Source organism: Heterocephalus glaber, unplaced genomic scaffold (assembly GCF_053883595.1).
Source record: "Heterocephalus glaber isolate CG9 unplaced genomic scaffold, H.glaber_assembly_v1.0 deba00001610, whole genome shotgun sequence".
Lineage (NCBI taxonomy): Eukaryota > Metazoa > Chordata > Mammalia > Rodentia > Bathyergidae > Heterocephalus > Heterocephalus glaber.
The window spans coordinates 14,911,604-14,938,338 of NW_028258381.1; the positions used below are offsets into that span (position 1 = coordinate 14,911,604).

Below are 26,735 nucleotides of genomic sequence, written 5' to 3' on the forward strand. Positions count from 1 at the left end.
GTGATCCCAAGACTTGCCTTTATTTAGCCTGGACTCAGAGACACGTTCCCTGGCATGGCCTGGCATCCGCGGGGGCACATCACTCTGCACCCAGCCATTTAGCCACTGGGGGCCAGCTGGGTGCTTTCTGGTTTGGGGCGGTGACTGCTAGAGTGACCACAAAGTCTCCAAGTTCCTGTGAGTTTCCATTCCTCTCAGTTCTCAACTGCCCAGGCCTGTAGGGTTCAGGTGTGGAGGTGTAGAAAGGCCAAAGCTGTTCCCGAGTGTGGAGGGACCATTCTTGCCAGCGTTGGGTGGTGTCGCAGATTTTTAGGTGTTAGTGACCCGCATCTGGAACAATACTGTTTAAAGTTGCAGTTCCCCAGTGATAGGATCCTGGGCATCTTCTCATATCTGATAAATTGATAAAAACCTGCTGTCCCCGCCCTCTGGTGAGGTGTTGAGGCATCTGTGTCTGTCTGTGTTCTGGTTAGGTTAGGTGGTTGGTGTGTTGTGAAGGGGTCACGTGTTCTAGTCCCAGCCCTCTGGGTGTGATTTGCACACACCCTCCCAGGCTATAGCTTGGTTTTCATCCCCTTATTGGGTGCTTGTGCAGAGCACAAGTCTAAACTTTCATGCAATCCAGTGATGTCTCCTGTGGTCAGCTAAACTCTGCCCTGACCCAGGTCCTGAGATTCGTTTTCCTCAGAACGCTAACACGGTTCACATTTGAGTCCATGATCCACTTTGAGGATGCACTGAAGAGTTCTCGTCAAGTGGAGAAACCAAGGGAGTTTTGTCCCTGGGTGTCCAGTTGCTCCTGAGCCCTTAGTCCTGCATGCACCTCAGTGCCAGCACCTTCATGCCCAAATACCCAGTTGGTCTTCACCCCTTAAGTGGCTTTTGTGCTTCTGTGAAAAGCTCAGCATATTTCTGTAGCTCTCAGCTTTTGTGCTATTGCTGTGACATGTGCCCCTCTGGTGACACCACAATATCACATTCTTAATTATTGCTATACAACAAGTCTCTGGCTGGGCATGACAGCACACACCTGTGATCTCAACACTGGGGAGGCTGAAGCAGGAGGATCTCTGCAAGTTTGAGGTCAGCCTGGGCTACATAGTGAATTCAAGGCCAGCCTGAACTGTATAGTGAGACCTGTCTCAAAAAAAAAAAAACACTAAAGGACCAGGGATTTAGCTCAGTGGTTCCGGCGCCTGCCCTGCAAGTGCAAGGACCTGAGTTCAATCCCCGTTACCAAAAAAAAATAAAAAAATAAAATGTATGTCATGTTTGCAATATTTAAAATGCTCGGATGGGGCCAGGGATTTAGCTCAGTGGTTCTGCTGCTTGCCTCGCAAGCCCAAGGACCTGAGTTCAATCCCCAATACCAAAAATAAAAAATAAAATGCTCAGGCCGGGGATTTAGCTTAGTGATTCTGCCCTTTGCCTTGCAAGCTCAAGGACCCGAGTTCGATCCCCAGTACCAATAAATAAATAAATAAATGCTCAAATTTCAGTGTGAAAATAAAATGTTACCTCCTCTTAATTTGAAAATACTAAATTATATTGTTTCTAAAATAAAAAAACGAGCAGTGTGAGCTGAATGAGTCTTCCTAAAGACTATTGTAGCCACTCTTAATCCTGTTGCCTGTCCACCATGTCGCTGAAAGTCCTATCCACCAGAACTAGCTGGGGCTTGTAATGGATCAGTTAGAGGAGACTCAGCATCTCCACTGCCTTCACTTCTAATCAGGCGCGTGGTACACGCCTGTCTTTGTTTAGGTCCTGGTTTCCAGTGTTTCGTGGTTTTCATTTTGTTAAATGCATCCATAAGTATTGCATGGTTTTTTTGTTTATTTCTTAAGCTCATCGTTAGTGTATAGAGGGTGGGCTGATCTTGTGTGTGCTCTTGTTGAACTCACTTTATGCATTTGTTTCATTCCCCTAGGCTGCCTGTGACACAGGCCTGGCCTCTGTGCCCCCCCCTTTTTGGTGGTACTAGGGATTGAACCTAGGGATACCCTACTGTTGCATGGCATCACCACCCCTTATTTTCTTTTTCTCTTACCCAGAGTCTCGCTAAGTTGCTCAGCCTGAGCTCAAATTTGTGATCCTCCTGCCTCAGCCTCCTAAGTAGCTGGGATTACAAGGGTGGTCCACTGCACCTGACATTTGTAATAGCTTTATTAAATATTAATATTTAGTAAATGTCAAATTACATGAGATATGTAGACAATGTCGATAATATTAAGTATTGATTAATATGATGCCACTGAAGATGTGTGACTCATTGGTTTTTAGTTTCTTCATGGGTATGTGCAGTCATCACCATGTTCAGTTTTTTTGTTGTTTTTTTGGTTTTTTTGGTACTGGGGATCAAACTCGGGTCCTTGTGCTTGTGCAGCAGGCAGCGAAACCACTGAGCTAAATCCCGGGCCCCAACCATGGTCAGTTTTTAACCCTTTATTACCTCATGAAGAAACTGCCCTTTAGTTACTACTTCCCTGTGCCCTCCCCCTGCCTTAAGCAACCACTAATTTTTTTTTTTTTGAGACACAGTATTGCTGTGTAGTTCAAGCTGGTCTTGAACTCACCATGCAGCCCAAGCTGACCTTGGACTCAGAGCAGCCCTCCTGCCTCAGCCTCCCAAGTGCTTAAATTATAGGTGTGCACCACCACACCACCAACCACTAATCTTCCTGTCTATAGATTTCCCTCTTTGTACTTCTGTGTGAATGAAATTGTACAGGACGTGTTTTTCTACAAATGGCTTCTTTTAGTCAATGTAATATTTACATAGTTCATCTATGTCTTAGCATGTATCAGTGTTCGTTCTTTTTTATGGCCAAATAATACTCCTTTGTGTGGTTTTTATGTTAGCCTTTTGTATCTGGGTTCTGCATCTGTAGATTCACCGACCACAAATGGAGACTACTGGGTGAAAAAGAGACATCTGTCCTGAATGTACAGTTTTTTCTTGTCATTCCCTAAGCCAAACGTTGGTGTTGCGCTTACATTGTACTGGAGGTTACAAGTAATCTAAAGAGAATTCATACAGGGGCATTGCATAGGTTATGTGTGAAGATGCCACTTTAAACAGAGACATGAGTGTCCAGAGAGTTGGTGTCCACAGGAGTCCCAGAGCAGCCCCTGCAGGGACTGAGGGTCATCTTGCCACCTTCAGTGTACCCACTCGGCCATCAGCGGACATAGGGCCATCGCTCTGCAGCTCATGTTAAGTCGTGCTGCTGGGGTATGTGTGCTAGTCTGCATGGACGTGCTTTCCTCTCCTGGATGCACAGCCAGGGGTGGGATTGTCGGGTGTTCTGTATCCTAAGCACAGCACCCAGCTCACACTGTAGCAGCTGCACATGTGGGTCCTGGCCCCAGCTCAGCCCAGCAGCTCTCATCACCGGCTGCTCTGGCCCTGTTAGGATTGTGAAGCGGGGTCTTCCGGGGGCTTTGATTTTCAATGCTCTGATAACCACTGAGTATCTTGTCCTGTCCTTATTGACCAGTTACATAGCTTTTCTTTGGAGAAATCCTATTCAGATCCTTTTCCCGGTTTTTTATTAGTTTTTTGTTGTTTTGTTTTTTGAGACAGGATCTCACTACATAGTTCAGGCTGGCCTTGTACTCACTATGTAGCCCACGCTGTCCTCAAACTTTCAATCTGCCTGCCTCAGCCTCCCGAGTAGCTAGCATTACAGACCTGCACCACCACACCCAACAGCAGAATTTCACTTTCTTCATGGTATTCTTTGAGGCACAAAAGTTTTAAATTTCAGAAAAGTCCCAACTTACTTTTTTCTTGGGTTGCTTGCGCTTTGATTGCCATTTCTGAGAAGCCTTTGGTGAGTCCATGGTCACGAAGATTCAGCCCTGTGTCTTCTACGAGTTTTATAATTTTTGCTCTCATGTTCTGGTCTGTGACCCATTTTGAGCTAATTTTTCTGTATGATACGGAGTGCCACCTTCGTTCACCTGTGTTTTCTGTATGTGCTATCTTGGGGCTTGGCCCTGAGCTGCACGCAGCCCCAGTGTCACCTTCACACGACCGCCACTGCCTCCCTGTGAGCCGCTTGGTGCCTCTGTCGCAGGTCAGCTGCCCGTGAGGTGTGAGTCTCCGGGGCCGGTGGTCTTCGGCATCTGTGTGCCCTTTGCCAGCAGCAGAGTCTCGGTTTCGGTTGCTTTGTAGTAAGCTTTCAAATGGAGACTCGTTGTGCTTGTCTCTCCGGTGGCTCTGGCTACTCTGAGTAGCGAGTTGGTCTCTAGCCGGAAGGGTGGGGTTCTGGGGGGCATCTGGGATCTTCAGGTCTTCGCAGCATTCCCTCTACATTTTGAACTACTTTTGTTATTTATTTTTTCTTATTTTATTTACTTTATCTTTTTATTTTTATTTATTTTGATGGTTCTGGGGATCAAAGCCAGGTACTCACAGATTTACTTGATGGAATACCTTTTCTTAAATTCTGTTTTTTAATATTTATTAGTGTGTATTTACAGTACCTAATTGCACCCATCACAGGGAGTTGGTACATTTACATAACACATTGTAATTCTTTTTACTTCCTTTCTCCCCTGTCAAATTTTGGATTTCTCTTTGCAAGTTGATAGGCATACAGTGGATTTTCATATACTGACTCTGAATCTTGCAGCCTTCCTGAACCGACTTGCTTGGATGTGTCTGTCTGGATCTATTTCCATGTAACCCTACTTTGAGTTCATTGAGCTTCTTAGATGTGTGGATTATTTTTCAGTAAATTAAGGACATTTTCAGCCATTTCTTTTGTGTGTGTGTGTGTGGTACCAGAGATTGAACTCAGGGCCTTGTGGTTGTCCAGTGCCACTAAGCTAAATCCCCAGCCCTAGTCTTTTTTTTTTTGGTACCGGGGATTGAACTCTGGTCCTTGCACTTGCGAGGCAGGCAGCGGAACCACTGAGCTAAACCCCCGTCCCAGCCATTGCTTCTTGAAATGTTTTTTTCTCCCTTCTTTCCTGTCTTTCTGGTATCCTCATCACACGTGTGGTGAGCATAATGGTGTTTGCATTCTGAGATTCTGTTCATTTCCATCTTCAGCTTGTACCCTCTCTACCAGTCGCTATTCCAGTTTACTAATTCTTTCTTCTCCCAGCTGAAATCTACTGTTCAGCCCCTGTACTGAGCTCCATAATTTCCATTTGGTGATCTTTCCTAATTTCCGCCTCTTCATTAATATTCTGCGTTGGATACATCACCACAGGCCCTCTTTGATTACATGGCTACTCTGATGTGTGTTAAGTCAGCATCTAGTTCTCCCACAGGCCGTCTCTGTCACCTGCCTTCTCTCTCAGGTACAGGTCCCACTTTGCGGTTTCTCTGGAAAGTCTGGTAGAGGTGCTTTTGTAGCACCTGGGAGCAGCCCAGCCCCTGTCCCCTGAGGCCGCTGTCTGGTGACAGCTGGGTGTTGGAAGTCGTCCCCACTCCCCCACAGTGCTGAGCCTCTGGCTCCAGGTGTGCTCAGCCACCCTGGGGTGACAGCCAACAGGGCTTCCTCCTCCTCCCCACCACACCCGCCCAGCTGTTAGCTTCACTGATGGCCGCTGGCAAACCAGATGTCCAGGATGCTTTCCGAAATCCTTGGGGCGTAAGTTCCAGTCGTCTGCTGTGTGGGACGGTTCCCAGGGTTCCCAGATCGGGGTCCTCTGCTCTCTGACCCTTGAAGTTCTGGGCCTTCTCCCATGAGCCAGCCCCCCGCGGCCCAGGCTGAGTCTTCATGAGAGCCAAGAACCGCCTTTCACCACCAATGCCTCGAGCCAGGTGGGAGACCCGGGAGAGGCAGTGGGGCCCGGTATTCTCAGCACCCGTGGGCCACACTCCCATAGCTGGAGCAGGACGGAAAGGGCTCAGGGCCCGCCCTGAGAGCCTCAGCGCACTGCATGGGGCGGACGGCTCCCTCCTGCTTCAGTGTCCTGCGTCACCCATGAGGTGGCTTCACAGCCACTTCAACAGGGGGTGCGGCTTGGCTGCAGCTGTGGCGCCCGCCCTGCGCCCCTGCTCCAGAAGCTGCTGTGGACTTGAAGAAGGGGGACCACCCTAACCTAGCTAAGATGGGAGGGAGGGACCCGGGCCCATCAGTGACGTCCTCGGCCACGACATGACAGCTGTCGGTCAAACAGCTGGCATCACCCAGCCCTCTCACTGCATGATGGCCATGACAGGTGCCCCTGTCCTGCAGCCCCACACTCACTTGAACCAATCCCAGCCTTACACTTGGACCAATCAAAGGCAGCAGCTGCCCCTCACATTCCCCAGTCAGTGCAGGTGGGCCCACTGTTGGCACAGGTCATGTTAAGGTAAAGACTTTCTCCTGTGGTCCCGTGAATCTGCTCGTGATTTAGTTCTTGGGTGGTGTGGGCTTGGAAGGTCCTGGAGGTCTACTCGCGATTTTTATCCTGAGTAGGGTGGACCGAGCAGTGTTTTCAAAAGAAAGTGCAATAGGGGCTGGGGATTTAGCTCAGTGGTTCCACCGCCTGCTTCCGCAAGCACAAGGACCTGAGTTCGATTCCTGGTACCAAAAGTGCAAGAAACACTAGGGGCTGTTAGCCCTGAAGAGCTCCCAGACACCAGCAGCCAAGGCTAACCAGCGGCAGAGCCCAGCCCCAGCTCCAGCCCCAGCCGTCCCTGGCCATATCTGCCACAAGGAGCATCCAATGGCAGTGGCCACCAACGGCAGAGAACAGCAACTGGAAGCAGGGACTGACACCATCCCGTTAACAGGCCCGCCAGTGGCAGGGCTGCTGGAGAGCTCCACTCGGCTGATTTGTGATTTCTATCTGAATAGAGCAGAAGAGCCCTTGACTGGTTTGCAACACCATGTAGAGTGCAGTCCACTGCTCTTCCTGGGAGGGGCTCCGTTCAATTTCTGTAGGTTTTCTTGCATCAGCCGCCTCTTCAGTGGCTGTTTGCCCTCTGGACCACATCCAGCAACTTGCATTTTCTAGCCTCATGCATGTGAGGCAAGTGCTGTACTCTGTTCTTCTCATTTAATGTATTGGCACTGGAGATCACATTCATATATTTTCAAGTGTTGAGCCAGCCTTGCTGGCCTGGGGTACATTCCATCTGGTCATGGTGTGTATTCTTTTTATGTATCGAATATGATTTGCTATTGGTTTGTTGTTGGTTTTTTTCTGGTACCGGGAATCTACATCCCTGGCTCTGCCAATGTTTTTTTGAGAATTTTTATGCCTAAATCCATGAGAGAGATTGATCTATAGTTTCTGAGTTTTGGTATTATTTTCATTAGTTTTGGTGTCAGGATATTAACTTGCCTCTTATATTTTCTGTTGGTTTTGGTTTTGGTTTTTTGAGACGGAGTCTTGCTTTGTAGCCCAGGCTGGCCTTGAACTCACCATGTAGCCCAGGCTGGCCTCCAACTCACAGTGATCCTCCTGCCTCAGCCTCCCAAGTGATGAGATTACAGGTGTGCACCACCACACCTATTCTCTCATATTTCCTGTAAAAGCTTATAACATTTTTTGAAACTTCAACAATCTTTTATTACCTAACATGTACAGGATTACCTTTTAAATCCATCTAACAACAAACAGCATTTCCATCCCATCCAAGACACAGTTGTGGACCCAGTAAAGACTGTCCCTTAAACCAGACCTGGTGGCACACTCCTGTAATCCCAGCACTCAGGAGACGGAGGCAAGAGGATCACCGTGAGTTTGAAGCCAGCCCGAAATACACAGTGAGACCCTGTTTCAAAACACCAAAAAATAAAAAAAAATAATAAAACTATCTCTTAAAAAAAGGAATTGAAAAATATATGTATTTTATTTAAAAAGTTAAATTCACCAGTGTTGCAGAAAGAGTGCCCAAGCGATTTCAGTCCATTAAAACAGCAAAACAAAACCAACACTTGGCAGCCTGTGCTGCCTTCAACCCCGCTCCCTGCTCTGAACCGCACTGGGAGAAAAACGTGAAAGCCCTCACTGAAAACAAAGCTTCGGGGCTCCTCCCCACCGCAGCCTCCAGGAAGCACCAAAGACCAGGGTAAAGACCAGCTGCTCTTGGGCGTTCAGCCTGCTGGGCTGTCGGCTCCAGCCAGGCCTGATCCTCGCGGGAATACTTCCCTCCACTGCACTCAGGAAACTGATCTAGTTTCAGGGCCAGATTTCCAGAAACTGGCAAAACATCCTCAAGATTCCTCCAGGGAAGGGCCAGGGCTCTTTGAAAGATGGAGGGGGAAGTTCTAAGCCAAAACTGCAAAACAGTTTGTAACCTATGACGTCTTACTCAACAGGTAAAAACAAGTAGCAGCAGCTGGACATAGTTGTGCAAGCCCATAATCTCAGCCCTCAGAGGATCACTGTGAGTTCGAGGCCAGCCTGGACCATATAGTGAGTTTAAGGCCAGCCTGAGCTACTGAGACCCTGTCTCAAAAAAAAAAAAAAAAGCAAAAACGTGCTTATCTCCTCCTTTAACCACAGAGTAAAGGAGGTGAAGGGAACCCAGAGAGAAGTTAGCTTCAGCCTTCTGGGGGAAGTGTGTACACTTCGTACCAAGCCTCCTTTGCCTCGGATGGGGCCCTCATCTTATCTTGACCAGAGGGTTCAATGCACAGAAGCAGTCAGCCTAGTTCTTGGTTGCTTAATGGTCGCTTTCTCCCCTTAGGCAGGGTGCTTGACAAACTCGAAACTTGTAGGAACTCCAAAATTGAGGGGTCCTCCACAGCAGCCCCTTACAGACAGCTGGAGACACGCTGCCCTGCCAGCAGCTCCTTCCCATTGGCGGGCTCCTTGCGAGCTCTCTGCAGCAGCAGACTGGCTTTAGAGAAATGTCCACAGCCCAGGATCTCTACACAGCCATGGGGCGGGAGGAGAGGTCTCCGGACTGGCGCTTCCTGTGGGTGTCTCGCCCTGCTGAGCAGGGAGCCGAGAGCAAGAAGATGGGGCCTTGGGCTGGGGATTTAGCTCAGGGGTTCTGCTGCCTACCTTGCAAGAGGAAGGACCAGAGTTCGATCCCTGGTACCAAAAAAAAAAAAAGAAGACAAAGACGGGGCCTCGAGTTCTGCCTGAGCCGGGACTCAAGCGCGTGGGAGCTGCTGCCCACCTTCTCCTTAGTGGGCTGGACAGTGAAGACCACGTTGGGCAGGGAGACATCTTGTTTGGTCCCCCAGATAAATTTCTACAGCCAGGATGAACAAAGCCATCCACATCTGTCAGCAGCTCTTTATAGATGTTTTCTACCCTCAGAAGGGCCAAACAGGTCTTTGGATGCTAAAGCAGGGCCTGAGAGCTCAACAGTCTGTGATAAGGAGCCTGTGCCAGGGTGACAGCCTTCACACCTCTTAAAATTGAGTTTCTGTTGGGCCGGGGATATAGCTCAGTGGCACCGCACCTGCCTCGAAAGTGCAAGGTCCTGAGCAATCCTCCTGCCTCAGCCTCCCAAATGCTGGGATGACAGGCATGTGCTACCATGCCCAGCAACCTTTTTTTTTGTACTGATGGAACTGGGGACCTTGCACTTAAGAGGCAGGCAGCAGCACCACTGAGCTAAATCCCTGGCCCTGGCAACCATTTTAAAGCACACAGTTCAGTAGTAGTGCTACATTCACATTGCTGTGCAACCCACTTCCAGAATACTTCATTTTGCAAAACTGAATTTCCTCACCCTTTAAACATGAAAGAGTCTTTTTTAGTTGATAAGATCAGCATATTTTCAGTGTGAGTTTGAGATGTATCTTAAAATACCGTAAGTTCTGCCAGGAGTGGCCACTGGGTGGAGAATGCTGAGGTCCCTGGGCAGCTCCCTGATGGATCCCATCCAAATCATCCACAATGGTATTCGATTTCTGTACCTTTTGTGCAATTTGAAAACTTCAATGAAAAGGAAGTTTTTTTTGGGGTGTGTGTGTGTGGTCCTGGGGATTGAACCCAGGGCCTTCACACTGAGCTATATCCCCTTTATTTTTTCACTTTGAGACAAGGTCTCTCTAAACTGTGAAGCTGCAATTCCAGGCTGGGCTGGAACTTGTAGTCTGCCTGACTCAGCCTCCCACAGTACTGGGATTACAGGCCTGCACCACCACACCCAGCTGATAAATTTTTTAAATTGTTCCCAGTTCATCAAAGGAAAGACTAAATCCAAATGCCTTTATTAGGTCTTGTCATGTTTCATATTGGTTTGGCCGCTGCTCTGGCAAGAACCACAAAGTACTAAAAAGCTGCCATCCCAAGTGGCTCCCTGGCCCTTCCTTAAAGTGGGCTTCGTGGCTCCCTGGCCCTTCCTTAAGGTGGGCTTCGCTGGCTTCTGCTCTGTCATTTCTCAGGTGCTGCTGTCCCCCACCACTCAGGCCTTAGCCCAGGTAGTGTTGCCTCCACCTGCACCCACCCCTCCGACCCCAATGTCCCACCCACCAGGGGACCTGGCCCCTCCTGGCTCACAGGGACTCTGCCTGCCCTGCCTGAGTACTCCCCACCCACCCTGCACTTCCCTGTGGCCAGGTCACCTCGGCCTAGTATGGTTTGCTCCTGGCCACGTGTCCCGCAGGGGCTCTGGCCAGGTTGCTCAGAACATGAGGTGCCAGAGGGGAGGCCCTGGCCTGGCTCTGCCACTCCAGATGCCGCCCTGGGAGGCTGAGGTGTGGGGCTGCCAGAGAAGGTCAGAGCGGAGGCCTTGGCGTAACTGGGAAACAGGCGCCCGGCTCAAACTCAGGACCCGCCCAACACAGTGCATTTCTCTCCTTCATTTGTGAGTGACCTCCCCTGCTAATGCCCCACTCCCAGGAGCCTCCAGGTGGGGTCAGGAATGGAAGGTGTTCATCCCATCAGGCCCTGGCTGGTTTTCCAGACTGGGGGGGATGGACTCAGCAGGCCTCTGTCCTGCAGGAGAGAAGGCATGTGCCCGGTCTTCCTCCTACTGGAAGGCTGGGAGCAGCAGACAGCTGGCCGGGTCTCTGCTGCTGGGTGGGGGCTAGGATTCCATTGCCCTGCTCTTTACCTGGTCCCTCTCCCACGTGCCACTTTCTTGGCATCTATGAGAGTGGTATTTTGGTTTTTCCTCATTGCTGGGATTTATGGTTGTCCTTAGAAGGAAGGAACAGAGACTGCCCCACGCCATCTCGGTCTAGACTCACAAAAGGGCATTCAGTTTCTGAAAAGTGGTGACGCTGACAGTAGGCAGCCATCAGAGCAGTTGGGTAAGAGCTCAGCTCAGGGAAGCGAAGGTCACAGGAGGAGACAATTCAGGGTGCTTGGGTGGGGAGTGTAAAGGGGAGGAGGAGGAAGACCCCACCGTGTGGTGGAAAGACTGATGGTGTGCTATCGCTGAGGGTCCAGTTTGGGGTGATCCTGGGTTTAGGGTTAGGGTAGAAGGCCTGCTGCCCGGGCCCGGGGGGAGCCAGGTGCACGTCCACCTGAGGGACGTGCTTCCTGAGCTTGCTTTCAGGTAGAACCTGAAGACACGGACGGGAGTCTCCCTCCCTGCCTGCCACGATGGCTACACTGATTCCTCACCCCAGCTCAGAGACTCGACAATGTGCCATTCATCCGCCTCCTGGTGCCTGGCACCAGGGAGAGGGGGCTGGTCCTGGCGGTGCACCGGCCTATGTGGAAGCAATAGTACATTTCAGCAAGGCAAGGGGCGGCTTCACTCTCCGAGGAGGAGTGGCAGAGCAGCTGCCAGGGATGGAAGAAGCACCTCCTTCCCATCTCCTTTCCCACCTAGAGAACTGGGAGGTGAAGGAATAAGGTGGGTGCAGATCCACGAGCTCCGAGGAGACCCAGGAACCCAGCTCAGCCCAGGAACTCATCTGAGGACACCTTCCCCGCTGAGCTCTCCGGGGCTCCATCCTTGGTTGCCAGGGAGATAGGAGGCGGTTGGCATGGAGACCGACGAGGGCAAGGGCCAGCCAATCACTCCGGAGCTGCGGCTCCGGCTCATCTTTGGATGGAAGCACGGGCCTGGGCTGTCCCCGTGCCCTCTGGCAGGCCGGTGAGGGGTGGGTGCGCCTCCCCCCCCCCCCCCGCTCAAACCCCGGTTCCGGCGTTGCCTCCGCCTCTTCCCAGCGAGGAGTGATGCCACCCTGGGAGGGGCCCAGCCTCGAAGGGCTCCAGCTCCAGCCCCTCCCTCGATAAAAGGAGGGTGGTACGGGAAGGCGGGGCACGCCGCAGGAGGACAGGACCCCCCACCCCCCAACCGCTTCTCCGCAGTGCCTGCGCACGCTCACTCGGCCGCCGGCGGGCGGGGCCGTGACGTCACCACGCCCCCCCCCCCGGCCGAGGGGCGGCGGCCGAGGACTGACCGCGGAGCTGAGGGTCGAGGGACTGAGGCCCGAGGGACGGCGTCCAGGCCATGCCCGGGGAGGCTGCCCGCGCCGAGCTGCCGCTGCCCGAGGCGGGCGGAACCGGGCCGCGCACAGGTGAGGCCGCGCCGCCCCAGCCCTCCGTCCCCGCGCTGCCCGTCCTCTCCCCCCCAACCGTTGTCCCCTCCGCCCGCCGCTTAGGGAGCGCGGGAGGGGCGGCCCGAGGCGACGCGGACCTGCGCCCTCGGCCTCCGCCCCGGTCAGCGCCCCAGTGTGACGAGAGGACCCGGGGCCATGCGGGTCAGGCCAGCCCGCCCTGGTCCCCAGTCACCGCGGGATGCCGGGCCCAGGACGGAGAAGGGGGAGCTGGGCCCGGGCAACAGTGGCCCCTGCGCGGCCCTCGCGACCTCCAGGAGGCAGGGATGGGCCCATGGCTGGGGCCGCTCCCCTGGACAGTCCCTGCTGGAGACCATCCAGTGTGGCTGGGGTAGGGCCAAGGGCACCTTGCTGTGGGCCAGAAGTCACTTGGGGGTAGGACCACTGCTGGGCCAAGGGCCTGGACACGAGGGGACACAGCTGCCACCTCTGGGGGAGGGAAATGGGCAGCGCAGGCTGGGACTTCTGGCCCCGGAGCTGTGTGATGGCCCGGGGATCTCCGGGGAGGTACAGAACCTTTGGCCTCTCTTTCCCTCCCTTTAACCTTGGCCCAGTTCTGCCCCAGCCCTGGGGCCACACAGGGGTCATCAAGGTGCTAGGGGCCTGGGTTGTGGAGCTAGTGGTGCTCACCAGCCACGCCCACTCCCAGTGTCCTGCTGCCCCGGGGGACGGGGACCGGCCCAGGCAGCCCCAGCAGCCCAGCCTCCAAAGAGGAGCCCTGCTGGTGGCCCAGGGCCCTGTGCCTTGAGGCTGCTGGGGGCAGATTGGGCAACCTGGTGAGGCAGCCAGTTCTGTAGCTTCCCTCATCCCAGCCATCTTACTTGCTGAGCAGAAGAGAAAGCCCAGACGGGGCCGGCTGCCCTGTCAACAGCCAGGGAGGCAGGAGGCTTTGCAGCCTGCTCTGGGAGCAGGAGGAGGACCCAGAGATGAGCCTTTGGCCTCCGTCCAGGTGAGGCAGGGCTGTAATGGAGCATTAAAAATGCAGCCATGAGCACTCAGTGCACTCGGAAAAACACTTAGCAGATGATGGTCGGTGAGACCGCAAGATTCAAAAGTGAGTGCAGTGACCTCAGTGGAGATAAAATGCAGGTTGGCATGAGCCCAGGAGGCCGAGACCCCTGTGCCGTGATCACGTGGGGCCACCCAGAGGGGACTTCCTCTACCTGCCCAGGTCCCCTAAGTGCTCTCTGGCCCTCATTCCTTCAGGGTGGGTTGTGCAGTGGTTTGTTGGCCCATGGAGGCCGCCTGAGCACCTGGGGACCCAGAGAAGGGACCCGGACAGGAAGGAGCCCCCAGCACCCAGGGAGGCCTGGCGCTCACCATGGGGTGGCTGTCATTATGGAGAGGACCAGGCCACAGCGGCACCTGCCTCTCACCGCTGCCCTGCTTCATGGTCACCATCCGTGCCCACCACAACCTCCAGCCCAGACTGTGCAGAACACATCTGCCTCCACTGCCCAGAGACATGGTCACACGAAGTGCCCTCCTTACATCCCCCGGGCCACCACAGGGCACAGCAGGCCCGGGCACAAGGCTCTGGGGGGCCACCCACTCCTGCCAAGCCAGCTGCACCGTGCTGATGACGGGAAAGGAAACAGCAAGCTGTCTCCAGAAAGAGAAGTGCTGCTTGCATCTTTCCTGAAGCGTCCCCAAGAAAACCCTGTGTTTATAACAGCACCCCCCGGCCTCCTTTCCACAGAGCTGCTGTCAGCAGTTCTCAGCTCTGCGAAAGGCCTCGAAATTCTCCCCTCCCATGCCATGCCCTTCTTTGCTGCCTTCTCCACCCAGCTCTCCCAGGGCCCCTAAAGTAGACATGGGTCCCCTGCCCCATCCCCAGCTCACCTGGCCTTGCCTGGGGATGTGACCTCATGTCTTTCTCTGTCTTCACAGATCTGGCCTGTGATGCACCTGCTGCCACCATCCTGGGAGGGGACCGGCAGGAGCCCTGTGCCCTGACCCCAGGGCCCAGCCCCCTGGCCCTCACGTTCCTGCCCAGCAAGCCGGGTGCCCGGCCCCAGCCCGAGGGAGCCAGCTGGGATGCAGGACCTGGTGGGGCCCCCTCGGCCTGGGCAGACCCAGCAGAGGGGAGCCCCGGCCCCGCACTCCTCCCTGAGGACCCACACCCCCAGGCTCTGCCCACCGCCCTGGAGCCCCGGATTGTGATGGGCGAGGAGACATGCCAGGTGCTGCCATCACCCAGGGCAGCCCTGCCTGTGCTCAGGGAACAGGAGCCCCGCTCTCAGGATGACCCTCCTGTGCCTTCCCCATCCCCAGAAACTGACCCCTACTTCACCCCTCCCTCTACCCCCACCAAGGCCACCTACGGCCTGCTTCTTGGCCATGGGCTGCACAGGAATGCATGGCACCCTGAGGCTGAGCCGCTGGAGGAGCTACTGGACTCGCTGCCTTCCTCGCCCTCAGGCTCCTACGTTACAGCCGATGGGGACAGCCAGGCCTCATCACCCTCCTGTTCCCTCAGCCTGCTGGCCCCTGCCGAAAGGCTGGACTTCGCCTCAGCCTGGGGCCTCTCCCAGCCAGAGTCAGAGGCTGAGGGATGGGAGCAGCACCCTGCCAAGCCTCTGTCCTCCGAGTCCAGCCTGTCAGGGGACAGCGGGTCTTCCTGGAGCCAGGAGGGCCACTTCTTTGACTTGGACTTCCTGGCCAATGACCCAATGATCCCTGCATCCCTCCTGCCCTTTCAGGGGAGCCTCATCTTCCAAGTGGAGTCAATGGAGGTGATGCCGCTGTTCCCTGAGGAGGAGGAGGAAGAGGAGGTGTCACCTGACCCCCTGGGCCCAGATGGGGAAGCAGCCGGAGAGGACGAGGAGGACAGCACTTCGGCCTCCTTCCTGCAGTCACTGTCCGACCTGTCTATCACCGAGGGTATGGACGAGGCCTTTGCCTTCCGGGATGACACCTCGCCAGGCTCCTCAGACTCAGACTCAGCATCCTATGCAGGAGCTGACGACGACCAGCTGTACAGTGGGGAGCCCCATGCCCAGCCCAGCACGCTGCTGCAGGATGCTGGCCAGAAGGCGGAGCAGGAGTGTGCAGGGCGTGCTGCATTCTGGAATGCAGAAGCCAGGGGGACATCACCCACCCCTCAGGTCCTAGAAGAAGCCCCTCTCAGCCAGAGCCCGGAATCAGTCACAGGAATCTCGGAAGAGAGCCTTGCTTCCAACCAGGAGTCTGCGGCTGCTGTGACCCCTCACACTGGGCAGGCAGTCACTGGGGTGACCCCTCAGGTGGGAGCCAAAGAAGCTGACTCTGTGGCTGGAGGAACACCTGTCACCCGGGCGTCAGCTCAGCCCTCCCAGGACAGGAGGGGCACTGCCTTCAGCTGGCCGCCTGATGCTGCAGAGGCAAAGCCAGCTCTGCAGGAAGCAGCAGGCGCCACTGTGTCCCCAGACCCTCCTGAGCTCACGGAGGCCCAGGGGCACAGAGGCGGCCTAGGTACCCCCACAGCCCTGGAGTCTGTGGTTGTGGCCATGCTGGAGCCCCTGCAGGCTGGAGGTGGCATCCCATTACCCCAGAACTCTCCTGTGACAGACCTTCCTCCCCTGATGAATGAAGATCCCATCTCAGGCCTGGAGTCCGTGGCTGTGGCCATGGTGAGGCCTCTGCAGGTTGAAGGGGCCGTCCCATTGCCCCAGGACTTTCCTGAGCCTGCACTTCCACCCCTGCTGGATAAAAATCCCACCTCAGGCCCAGAGTGTGCGGCTGTAGCCATGCTAGAGTCTCAGGAGGCTGAAGGGGGCGTCCTGTTACCCCAGGACGTTCCCAAGCCTGCACTTCCACCCCTGCTGGATAAAGATCCCATCATAGGCCTAGAGTCTGTGGCTGCAGCCATTTTGGAGTCTCAGGAGGCTGAAGGGGGTGTCCTGTTACCCCAGGACGTTCCCAAGCCTGCACTTCCACCCCTGCTGGATAAAGATCCCATCTTAGGCCTAGAGTCTGTGGCTGCAGCCATTTTGGAGTCTCAGGAGGCTGAAGGGGGTGTCTTGTTACCCCAGGGCTCTTCTCAGTCTGCACTTCCACGCCTGTTGGATAAAAATCCCACCTCAGGCCCAGAGTGTGCAGCTGTAGCCATGCTAGAGTCTCAGGAGGCTGAAGGGGCCGTCCTGTTACCCCAGGACTCTCCTGAGACAGAGCTCCCGCCCCTGTTGGATAAAGATCCCACCTCGGGACAGGAGTCCATGGCTGTGGCCATGGTGAGGCCCCTGCAGGTTGAAGGTGGTGTACCCTTACCCCAGGACGCTCCTGAGCCTGCACTTCCACTCCTGCTGGATAAAGATCCCACCGTGGGACAGGAGTGTGTGGCTGCAGCCATGCTGGAATCCCAGAAGGTGGAAAGTGGTATCTCATTACTCCAGGACACTCCCAAGCCTTCACCTCCATCTCTGCAAGATGAAGGTCCCACCTCAGGCCCAGAGTCCATGGCGACAGCCACACCAGGGCCCCTGCAGGCTGGAGGTGGCACCCTGTTATCCCAGGATGTTCCCAAGCCTTCTCCATCTCTGCAAGACGAAGGTCCCACCTCAGGCCCAGAAGCCGTGGCTGAGACTGCGCCAGGGTCCCACGAGGATGAAGGGGGCGTCTGCTTACCCCAGGACTGCACTGCGGCTGCGCTTCCACCCCTGGAAGACGAAAATCCCACCTTGGGCCCAGAGGTCATGGCTGTAGCCAGGTCAGGCCCCCTGCAGGCTAAACAGGGCATCTCGTTCCACCAGGACCCTCCTGAATCTTCTCCTCCGGCTCTGCAAGACGAACATTCCACCGCAGGCCTGGAGACAGTGGCTGTGGCCACACCAGGGGCCCAGAAGGCTGAAGTAGGCTACACCCAAGGGACCAAGGCCCTGGCCTCTGTGGCCCAACAGAAAATAGGTGTGGCCTTACGACGGAGCCCTGTGCTCAAGGAATGGGCTGCAGTGTTCCCTGGTGACCCAGAGCCTGAGGCCCTGAACCAGGCCCCACAGGATGGTCCCAAGCCAGTGGCAGAGGCTGTGATGCCTGGGTCCCTGGGAGAACAGTCAGGGCCCGCCCTGGGCGTGGAGGCCCCCACCCCCCCTAAGGCTGCCCTTGGTCCCAGGGAGAAAGGAGCCTCAGGCCCGCCTACTGCGGAGCAGGAAGCATGTGTAGAAGCCCAGGTGCCCAAAGGCAATGGGGCTGAGACCTGCTTGCATCCAGGGGAGGCCCAGGGGCCGAAGAATCAGAGGGCTAGGGGTCCCAAGCCACTGACACAGGGACATGGACCTAGGTCAGCACCCCGAGGTGCAAGGGGAGCTCCCAAGGCCCTTCGTGCCACCTGCCCCGAGGCCAGCCAGGTGTTGCCCCTGAGCCCAGCCAGAGAGGGCAGGGCTCTGGGCAGCACGGCCACCCCAGGGCCCAGGCTCCCTGCAGTTTGGGCTGCAGAGGCCCAGCAAGGCTCCTGTCCAGGGTCCCCGGTCAGGGCTATGTCCAGGCTGGACGGGGACAGCCCCAAGGAGCCTGCCCCATCGGCACCACCCTCCCTACGGCTGGAGCCTACACTGGGCAGTGGCCAGCAGCCCCCGGCCACCCCAAGTCTCAGCCCATCCCCACCACCACTCCCCAGAACCCCGGCCCAGGGCCCACCCAGCGTATCCCGCAGCAGGCTCCTGGACCCCAACCCCTCTGCTCCTGGTGCCCCTTGCCGACACCAGGACCCCCAGGAAGACTTCATGGAGGGTGAGGAGCCCCCAGCCTCTCGGGGTCCTCCACTGCTTCGACTGGGAACCCAGCGGGCCGCCGCTGCCTCAGGAACCACACAGCCTCGGGGAGCCAAGCATCATGTCAGCCTGGCACCCCAACCCCCCCTCAGCCCCAAGGCGGCTTCCGCAGATAGCAAAGAGCCAGCCTCGAGGATCTCAACCCCCTGCCAAGTGCCTCCTCCCTTGGGGCCCCGGGGCCCACGTGGTCCTCAAGGGCTCCCAGCCCCAGAGCAACAAAAGGACGAGGACAGCCTGGAGGAAGGTGAGTTCTTGCGGAGCACTACCATCCCGGGCGGGTGACCGGCCCCAGTGTGTCTCACACCTGTCCCTCCCCAGATTTCCCAAGGGCCCCAGGCTCTGGCCAGCACTCGGACAGCCACGGGGAGTCATCAGCCGAGCCTGACGAGCAGGACCTCTCGGCCCCTCACGCAAAGTGCCCAGCCCAGGTGACAGGGCGGGGGGTGGGGGGTGGCCTCAGGTGGCCCTGCAGCCCCACAGGAACTCAGAGCCCCTCTCCCACAGCCCCCAACGGGCAGCAGTGAGGAGACCATCGCCAAAGCCAAGCAGAGCCGCAGTGAGAAGAAGGCTCGGAAGGTAAGGGGAGCCCCACGGGGACCCCAGGACTGGGAACGTGGGACAGGGATGTCCCCATGAAGACCCTCACCCGTGCTAATGAAATCCTATCTGAAAGGGGACTCTGGGACCATCTGGGAACCTGCACCCCTTCCCCTAAACAGCTGAGACCAGGGTCACAGGTGTCCAGGGTCATGGGGACATTGGCAGCAGCACCTGTCCCCTGCCCGACCTGGGCCCTCTGTCTCAGGCCATGTCGAAGCTGGGCCTGCGGCAGATTCAAGGCGTGACGAGGATCACCATCCAGAAGTCCAAGAACATCCTCTTTGTCATCGCCAAGCCCGACGTCTTCAAAAGCCCGGCCTCTGACACCTATGTGGTCTTCGGCGAGGCCAAGGTCTGTGCCGCAGCGGGGGTTGGGGTGCGGTGGGGGTTGGGGCGCATGCAGGCTCTGCTGACGCAGCTCCCATGCCGCAGATCGAGGACCTGTCCCAACAAGTGCACAAAGCCGCAGCAGAGAAGTTCAGGGTGCCCTCAGAGTCCTTGGCCCTGGTCCCCGAGGTGGCATCCCGACCCCGGCTGAGGCCAGAGTTCGAGGAGGAGGAGGAAGAGGTGAGGCCCAGGGTCCCAGAAGCCCGCAGGGTAGGGGCTGCCTCGGGCCCCCGTGACGTCGCCGATCCCCAGCAGGTGGATGAGTCGGGCCTGGAGCTGCGTGACATCGAGCTGGTGATGGCACAGGCCAGTGTGTCCAGGGCCAAGGCCGTGCGGGCTCTGAGGGACAACCACAGCGACATTGTCAACGCCATCATGGTGAGAAGCGCGGGCCCCTCCAGCTTCCCGATGTCCCAGCGGCCCCAAGGTGCCGCTGTGGGCTGCACTGGGGAGGTGCCCCGGGTGACCCTGGCCACCACCTCTCTCTGCAGGAGCTGACAATGTAGCTGCCGCCTGAGCCAGCTCCACCCCGCCCTCCCCAGGGGCGCTGCCACCCAATAAATCGCTGTCCGGACTCCATGGTGTCACCTCACTGTCCCCAGTGTGCCCTGGAAACCTCGGTGCCCCTGCACCCTCTGGTGTCCCCTCGTCACCCTGACGTCCTCTCATTGCCCTCTGGTGTCCCCTCACCATCTGGCATCCCTTTGTCAGTCCTACGTCCCCTCACCATCCTCTGCTGTCCCCTCAGGCTCGGTCAGGGCCAAGGGCCCATCTGCCCCACATCCTCTCGCCTCCCTGATGGCAGCTGGTGAGCTCTGAGCCATCTGGGCCATGCTGTGGCATCAGGCCTGTGGCCCCTGTGACTACAGATGGCGCTGAGGCCATGCTCCACCTGTGTGGCACTGGGACCCACTGGGCAGGACCCAGGGATGAGTCTGTGATTTGTCTTTGCCAATCCTGAGGCCCCCAGGGACTAGGGGTAGCTCCAACACAAGGGAGCACAACAGAAATCTCTGTAAAACCCAGTCCAAGTGCAAGGCGAGCCTGAACTGCACAGCCAGACCCTATCTCAAAAAGCAAACAGAAGACCTGGCCCAGGCTCCATGCTGGGCTGACACCACACGGACCTGCCCACCTTGCTCAGGGACCTCTGGGCTGGCTGGGACAGGCAGTGTCCAGGGCAGCCCTCTCCCCAGCAGACACAGCCCCCAGCATGGGCAGGAGGGGAGCTCCTGGCTGCGCCTCGTGTCTCAGCAGAGCCCAGTGTCCTGACCCAGGTCCTCTCCCCATGTCCCACAGAAGGTCAGAAAGGGCCCAGAGGACAGAGGCCACACGGAGGCCAGCAGGGCTCGGGAGGAGCTGACTAGGGATCAGGACGGGGCCAGGGCCAAGGATGGAGGTGTGGCCCACATCAGCTTCTCGGAAGCCCCGACCCTGGGCCGAGACCAAGGCCTCACAGGGGGGCATCTGTCACCAGCAGGGCTGGGCAGGACCACAGCAAGCCAGGGTCCCCATGGGAATCCATGCACGGGACAAAGATCAAGGCTTTCGCGTCACCCCCAGCCACTGGCCTGTGACCCTGAGACCCAGAACACTCGCCCTGGGTCCACAAGAGCCACAGCCGCGAGCCTCGGCACCCTCCCAGGACACAGGAAGACGGGTGGCCTGAGGGACAGAGGCCAGAGTGGACGACCCTCGTGGTAACACAGCTTTCTTCCAGGCAGGTCAGAAAAAGCCCGGCAACGGGAGATTAAATTATTCACATTGCAGTAAACTTCTTTAAGTTCTCTGAGAGTTACATGAGGAACGTTGTGTGCAAAAGTGACAGATGTCTGGCCCGCCCACAGGCCTGGCTCTCCTGCTGGTGAGGCTGGGCCTGGCCTCCCCTGTGGGGCTGGTGCAGGGCCTGCTAGAGCCCAGGACAAGCGTGGAGCCTCTGCCCTGCACCCAATGGGTCCTGCGGAGGCCCCACGCCCCTTCACAGTAGAGGACCGGCCGCTGGCCACCTGTGCTGCCGCAAAGGCCCGCAGGGGGCTGGTGCCTCCTTGAGGGAAGGCCTGGCGGAGGGTGGGGTGCTCCCGCCACTGCCTGTCACGCTGAGTCCTGGTCCATGCTGCAGCCCAGCGCCTCGATGTCACTGCTGATGTCCGAGATCATGCGGTCCCACTCGTCCCCCTCAGAGGGCCCTGAGTGGTCGTCGGGGCTGCCCGCGGCCCTGCTCCCATTGGCGGTGGAGGTGGAGGCGACACTCTGCGCCCGGCGGTGCCTCCCGAAGCTGTCAGTGATGATGCCGCGGCCGTCCTTCACGCCGATGGTCTCCAGGAAGTTCTCGAAGTGCTGGCTGTCCTTCTCAGGGATGAAGGGCCTCAGACCTGCAACACGGACCCGGCTGAGGACCCAGACAGCGCACAGCCATGCCCAAAGACCCTAGCCCCGACAGCTTGCTGTCACCAAAGGTGACCTCTGCTCATCAGTCCTCACAGTCCCCATCTTACAGACAAGGAAGTCCTGGAACCCACTGGTGGCCTTGGCTATGAGCTGCCATCCCCAGCCAGGCCTCATGCCAAAGCTACGGCCCGGCCCAGGGTGACCACCCGCAATCTGGAGGCCCAGGGTCTCTCGGGACCTCTGAACCCCACAGCAAGCAGACGGCCAGGTTGGGCCCGATCCCAGGCATAGAGTACGAGTGGGGAGTGGCCAGGCCCCACCCCCAGAGCCTGGGCTCCGAGGGAAGGCAGAGCCTGCTGGGGCAGCCAGCAGGGCCAGCGAGGCCATGGCTCAGCCCTCTGCTGCCCACTCCTCAAAAGTGACCCTGCTGGAGAGCCGGACAGGAAGCCGCTGGCCGTGGCCTCTGAGGCAGTCTCCTGAAAGGGACAGAGCAGGGAGCCTATTCCTCTTCATCCCGCCAGGAGTGGGGCCTTGGGGAGGTGGCTGACACCTGCCAGGCCCATGAACGGGGAAACAAGCCAGGCGAGGTGGTGCAGGCCTGTGACCCCAGCACTCTGGGAAGCTGAGGCAGGAGGCTCACAAGTTCCAGTCCAGCCTGGGTAACTCAGAAAGACCCTGTCTCAAAATTAAAAGGGCTGGGGACGCAGCTCGGTGCAAAGGCCCTGGGTTTAATCCCTACTACCTCAAAACAAACCAAAAAGGCCGTGGGGGGGATAAACCCACCTCCCGTGGTTCAGGGTACAGGCCCGGACCCAGGAGGCCTCAGGAGCTTCTGCCAATTCGCTGTGCTCAGCACTGGCAGAGGAGAAACCACAGCAGGGGCGATGTCCCCTGAGGGGCAGCACTGCAGGTTCCAGCCCCGGGTGTTGCCAGCCATTGACCTAAGGCACTGAGCTCCTCGAGGGTCTTGGCAAAGGCCAGTCCTGCCACCTGGGACAGGTCTCCCTGCCTCTTCCCCCAGCAAATTCCTACACACTCAGTGTCACCTCCCTGAAGGGCCCCTGGCTCCTCTGCAGCACCTTCTCCTGAGCCTGGCGGAAGCCCCGAGCCCCCACCCCACAACCCCACAACCCCACCGGGCCCCCACCGAGCAGCAGGAACTTGCGGCTGTCCCCGTAGAGCTGCCGCAGGCTGATGCAGAACTCATGGATGGAGGCGCCGGTACGGTATTCGTGCAACAGCGCCGCGAACTGCTGGATCTCCTGCGAGGACAGCTTGGTGCGCAGCTGCAGACAGCAGGGCAGAGGGGCACCAGCTGAAGCCCAGGGGGCAGCGGGCAGCTGGGCACCGCAGACCCTGCACCCCAGGCCCAGGCCGGTACCGTGAGCATGTAGTCCTGCAGCAGCTCAGCCGCACTGGCGCTCAGCTCACTTTCGCTCACCGTCTTGCCGTGGGGCGACGCCTGCATGCAGGACAGCGGTGGCAGCCCGCCGGCGTCCGCGCAGTCGGGGAAGCAGCTGTAAGGCACGGGGTGCGTGGGCAGCGGCAGCGGCTCCCAGCTGCGTCCCACCTGGGTGCCCGACCCCGCCCTGGATCCCCACCTGCTCCTGGGGCCCCTGAGGGTGTGACAAGGGTCCACGGCCTGCTGTGGCGCCCAGAGCGCAGGAGACATGGCAGGGATACGGGGGGGACAGGGCAGGGGAGCGTGGGATGAGCTCCCACGGGGAGGCTGCAGGACACCACCACCCAAAAGGCCGTGTACAGGGCCACTCCAGAGGCCACGAGCAGCAGCCGGGCCAGAGATGGGGACGTGGCCAGGGCAGGGACCCGGGGCAGGTGGCAGACATGCACGAGCACTCACAAGGTGCTGGCCTCAGTGTCGTAGGCCTCCTTCAGGTCAACTTTGGTGGAAGAGTCATCTGTAGGGAAGACGAGGGAGACAAAGGCGACTCTCAGGCCGGGGCCGCTGCCCCACATGGCCAGGATGAGCACTCGGGACACAGCCGGCCCTGGCGCTAGCTGTCCTGGCCTTTGGGGACCCCCCAAATCCCTCATCCTGGAGCCAGCCGGGTCCTGAAGGTGCTGTGTGCCAAGCACGGGCTCCCAGCCTGAGCCCTCATGGGTCTCATCCTCAGCCACCCTCGCAGTGTCAAGTGTGCACAAATCCAAACCAGACAGGCTCTGTCCCCATCACAGGATGGGTCATCTGATCCCCGCCTGGACACAGCCAAGCTTGTGGGTCCCAGAAAGGGCCTGGCACAGAGCCGCGGCTGGGGGAGGCCAAGTAATGGTGCCTTTGTCCGTGTGACCGAGACTGCAGGTGCTGTTCGGGACCCGAGGACAGGGACAGCCTGACACCACAGGCAGAGGTGAGAGACAGGGCATGGCGAGAGGATGGAGCTTAGGCGAAGGCCTTGGGTTCAATCCCCCAGTAGCAGGGAAAGAAAACAAACCCAGTGTGATTTTGCAGCATCTGTTAATGGCCAAGTGGTCAGGCTGAAATGGTCCTGCCAGACACACTGCTGACCCCGGTGCCTCAACTTCCCCATCTGCGACACAGGGCGAGGGGTGTTCCTGCATCTCTGGGCAGGGGAAGGCTCAGCTATAACCTGGGAAGCAGGGGGGCCCACGGGGGCCAGCGGAGCTCCAGGTGGCACAGAGCCGCTGTCCCGGGCCACACGCCTGTCCCAGCCTGGGCCACCCGCGATCTGCCAGGGAGGGGCAGGCAAGGCTGTTGTCCACACTCAGAGCTTCGGGCTGAAGCTTCCATGCCCCTCTGCCTTTCTGGCCCCCAATGTGTGTAAACCATCGGGACTCAAGGAACAGAAGCTGGGAGGACGACAGGTCCCGCAGACCTGGTGCCCACAAGCATGTCCATGAGGCAGCTGCGCTGCTCCGTGCCCAGCTTGGTGGCCGCTCAGAGGCACATGTTCCCTTGATATTACTTCCCTGCCCCCTGCCTCGGCCTCAGGCAGGTGCCTGAGCACACCACATGGAACCCTGGGGTCCAGGAAGGGCCTCAGTCCAGAGCAGCCCTCTCCCACTGCTCACGTACCGCTATGCAGGGACAGGTGGTGGGTAGGCGTGGAGGCGCCATCGAAGATTGCTCTGTCCAGAAAGTCAATGGTGGACTCCGTGTAAACGATCTGGAAGACCTGGCCGAGCAGGGAGCACAGCTCTTCCGCAGCCACCTGGAGGGGTGGACAGCGGCGGCTGCCATGTCGGAGTGGCCGGCGGAGACTACCTTCCTGGCAGGTGGGCAGCCTCGGGGCTCTGTGGGTGCCAGGATGGCAGGCAGAGGAGACCCGGCGACCCGGCCCGGACCTTCTAGGAGGGCCAGTGGCCCAGGTGGGTTCACAGGTGCCCAGGACTGTGCCAGACGTGGGAGCAAGCGGCTGCCCACCCCTCCTGGCATGAATGGACCCCCAGCCCCTCCCAGCTGCAACTCTGACTCAGAAAGGGCAGAGGAGACAAGGCTGTGGGGCAGCCCGGGAGGCGGGTGCTGTTTAGGGCAGGGCTTTCTACCGGGGTGACTGTGCCGTCCACCCGGGATGTGACAATGTCTGAGGACATCTTCAGTGTCACCAAGGACAGCTGGGCAGCTGCTCAGCTCCCCACAGTGTCCAATGGAGCCCCTGCCCAACGAAGAACAGAGTGGCTGAAAGTGTTACCACTCCTGCCGAGGCTGGACAGCTCTAGCTCGGGGACACCTAAGGTCCCTGTGACCCATCTCACGGAGCAGACGTTAACACAGCAAGGTGTCAGGTGCTCCCCGAAGCCCTCAGGGAGTGGACCCTTTGCCACCCCGCCCTGGCAGCAGGCAGCCCGGCGCGTGGGTCACCAATGCCCATCGGTGCAGGGCACCCTGAGGAAAGAATGACGAGTGGGCTCTGCTGGACACCTTGGGGACAGGCCCAGAGGGTGACAGGATGGGATGGGAGGGCCGGGACTGGAGGGGCTGACTCACCTTGCTCTCTGCGGCCAGGATGACCAGGCAGCAGGCCTCCACTGGCGCCACCGTGCTTTCCGGCAGGGGCCCCGAGCCCAGGCCTCTAGAACTCTCTGTGCATAGGCTCTGGCTGGGGGAGATGCCTGGGTCCTGGGCTGGGGGGGGATGGCCATCAGGTTGGGGGGCAGGAGGACGCTCGGGACACCTCTACCTGGCCAGGTGTCTGCCACGCCTCCAAGATGGCCGGCCTGTGCCAGGTGTGTGCTCTGGGAAGATCCCTCCCCGTACTTCACTGTGTGTCATCCTGCTGGAAAATGGCACCCCACATGTATTCCCCACAAGACCTCCTAGCATCTGGGCTAGGGATGGAGGCGACAGGACAGCCGGGACTCGACAGCTGGTTGGTTGGTTTGTCTGTTTGTTTTTTGAGACAAGGTCTCTTTATGTAGCCCAGGCTGGCTTCAGAATCAAGATCCTCCTGCCTCAGCCTCCCAAGTGCTGGGATATGCTACCAGACACAGCTATTCAACTCTTTGTCTACACAAAAGGCAATTTCACAGGGTTCAAGTTAATAGATGACAGGCCGTGAACACAATGCTGACAGTCTGCCTCTACGAGGTTCCATATATTCTGGCCTAAGGCACTTCCTTCTCACATATGGGTAAACAGGCACAGGGCTGGGCCTGACAGCATGTGAGTGGCAGGATCCAGGTGCTAAGCTAGACAGTGACACCCCAATGGCATGTCCCAAACGCCCTACCCTCCACCTCTGCAGAAAACACATGGTGATTCCGGATGTGCAGCCCACACATGGCCCGGTGGTCAGAGCCGGGTCAGGGACCCAGAAGTGGCCCTGCCACCCCCAGCATCAGAGGGCAGCTTCTCCAAGGAGGGCAGGAAAGAAGGCAGAACCAGCAACGTGAGGGTCACAGCCTGGGGGGAGAGGGCCAGGCCAGGCGCAGGCAGGACGGTGTGCTGCCCTCAAGAGGCCAGGCCGCCCTGACCTGACTGCCAGCAACCACCAGGCCCCTGCGTACATGGGGTGACAAATCCATGCCTCAGCGGTCACCACACGGGGCTCCGGCGCCAGTGTGAGGAGGATGAGGACCAGTGCGTCATAGTTACAGTCGCCGCAGGTAATGTCTTGGGGAGAGGCCGACCTGGATACATTACTCCACGTGGTCTCACTGGTTCTCTCACTCCCGGGCCCGGGCCCAGGCTGGCAGCCGT

The 26,735-nt window shown here is 58.0% G+C and overlaps 2 protein-coding genes and 1 long non-coding RNA gene across 11 annotated transcripts in view; 1 reads left to right on the plus strand and 2 right to left on the minus strand.

Moving 5' to 3' along the window:
* Positions 1-7,565: 7,565 nt before the first annotated feature.
* LOC147822613 (uncharacterized) lies at positions 7,566-11,885 on the minus strand. Of its 2 annotated transcripts, XR_015445439.1 has the most exons (4): positions 11,698-11,885; positions 11,491-11,579; positions 9,727-9,833; positions 7,566-7,729 (listed from the first exon to the last, which is right to left on the minus strand). It is a non-coding gene; the product is annotated as an uncharacterized LOC147822613 (long non-coding RNA). The 2 variants fall into 2 exon arrangements; XR_015445440.1 differs by lacking the exon at positions 7,566-7,729 and having other exon boundaries at positions 9,661-9,833.
* Positions 11,886-12,238: 353 nt separating this feature from the next.
* On the plus strand, positions 12,239-19,742 carry Nacad (NAC alpha domain containing). 4 transcript variants are annotated; one of them, XM_087196109.1, is made up of 8 exons: positions 12,239-12,395; positions 14,325-18,425; positions 18,500-18,609; positions 18,686-18,757; positions 18,987-19,133; positions 19,214-19,348; positions 19,421-19,546; positions 19,660-19,742. In XM_087196109.1, the coding sequence occupies exons 1-8, from the start codon at positions 12,329-12,331 to the stop codon at positions 19,672-19,674; spliced, it is 4,773 nt and encodes a 1,590-aa protein (XP_087052235.1). In that variant the 5' UTR covers positions 12,239-12,328; the 3' UTR covers positions 19,675-19,742. The 4 variants fall into 4 exon arrangements, with proteins under 4 accessions (XP_087052235.1, XP_087052234.1, XP_087052233.1 ...); XM_087196108.1 differs by lacking the exon at positions 12,239-12,395 and adding an exon at positions 12,494-12,765 and having other exon boundaries at positions 19,424-19,546; XM_087196107.1 differs by lacking the exon at positions 12,239-12,395 and adding an exon at positions 12,496-12,765.
* A 1,176-nt stretch (positions 19,743-20,918) lies between these two features.
* Positions 20,919-26,735, minus strand: part of Ccm2 (CCM2 scaffold protein) — a 40,479-nt gene continuing 34,662 nt past the window's right edge. For 3 of the 5 annotated variants that reach the window (XM_004839893.3, XM_004839892.3, XM_087196111.1), the window contains exons 5-10: positions 25,524-25,660; positions 24,612-24,747; positions 23,418-23,475; positions 22,938-23,073; positions 22,704-22,842; positions 20,919-21,540 (exon numbers count right to left, since the gene is read on the minus strand). In XM_004839893.3, the coding sequence (XP_004839950.1) occupies positions 21,260-21,540; positions 22,704-22,842; positions 22,938-23,073; positions 23,418-23,475; positions 24,612-24,747; positions 25,524-25,660 (887 nt within the window). In that variant the 3' untranslated portion in view covers positions 20,919-21,259. The remainder of the gene's footprint in view (positions 21,541-22,703; positions 22,843-22,937; positions 23,074-23,417; positions 23,476-24,611; positions 24,748-25,523; positions 25,661-26,735) is intronic. The other 2 variants (XM_087196112.1, XM_013070433.3) reach the window with 1 other exon arrangement.

Coding starts and splice junctions, on each gene's coding strand:
- Nacad (XM_087196107.1), top strand. CDS start 12,573: ATGCGGGTCAGGCCAGCCCGCCCTGGTCCCCAGTCACCGCGGGATGCC. Junction 18,610..18,685: donor ACGCAAAGTGCCCAGCCCAG/GTGACAGGGCGG, acceptor CCTCTCCCACAG/CCCCCAACGGGCAGCAGTGA. Junction 19,349..19,420: donor TCGAGGAGGAGGAGGAAGAG/GTGAGGCCCAGG, acceptor GCCGATCCCCAG/CAGGTGGATGAGTCGGGCCT.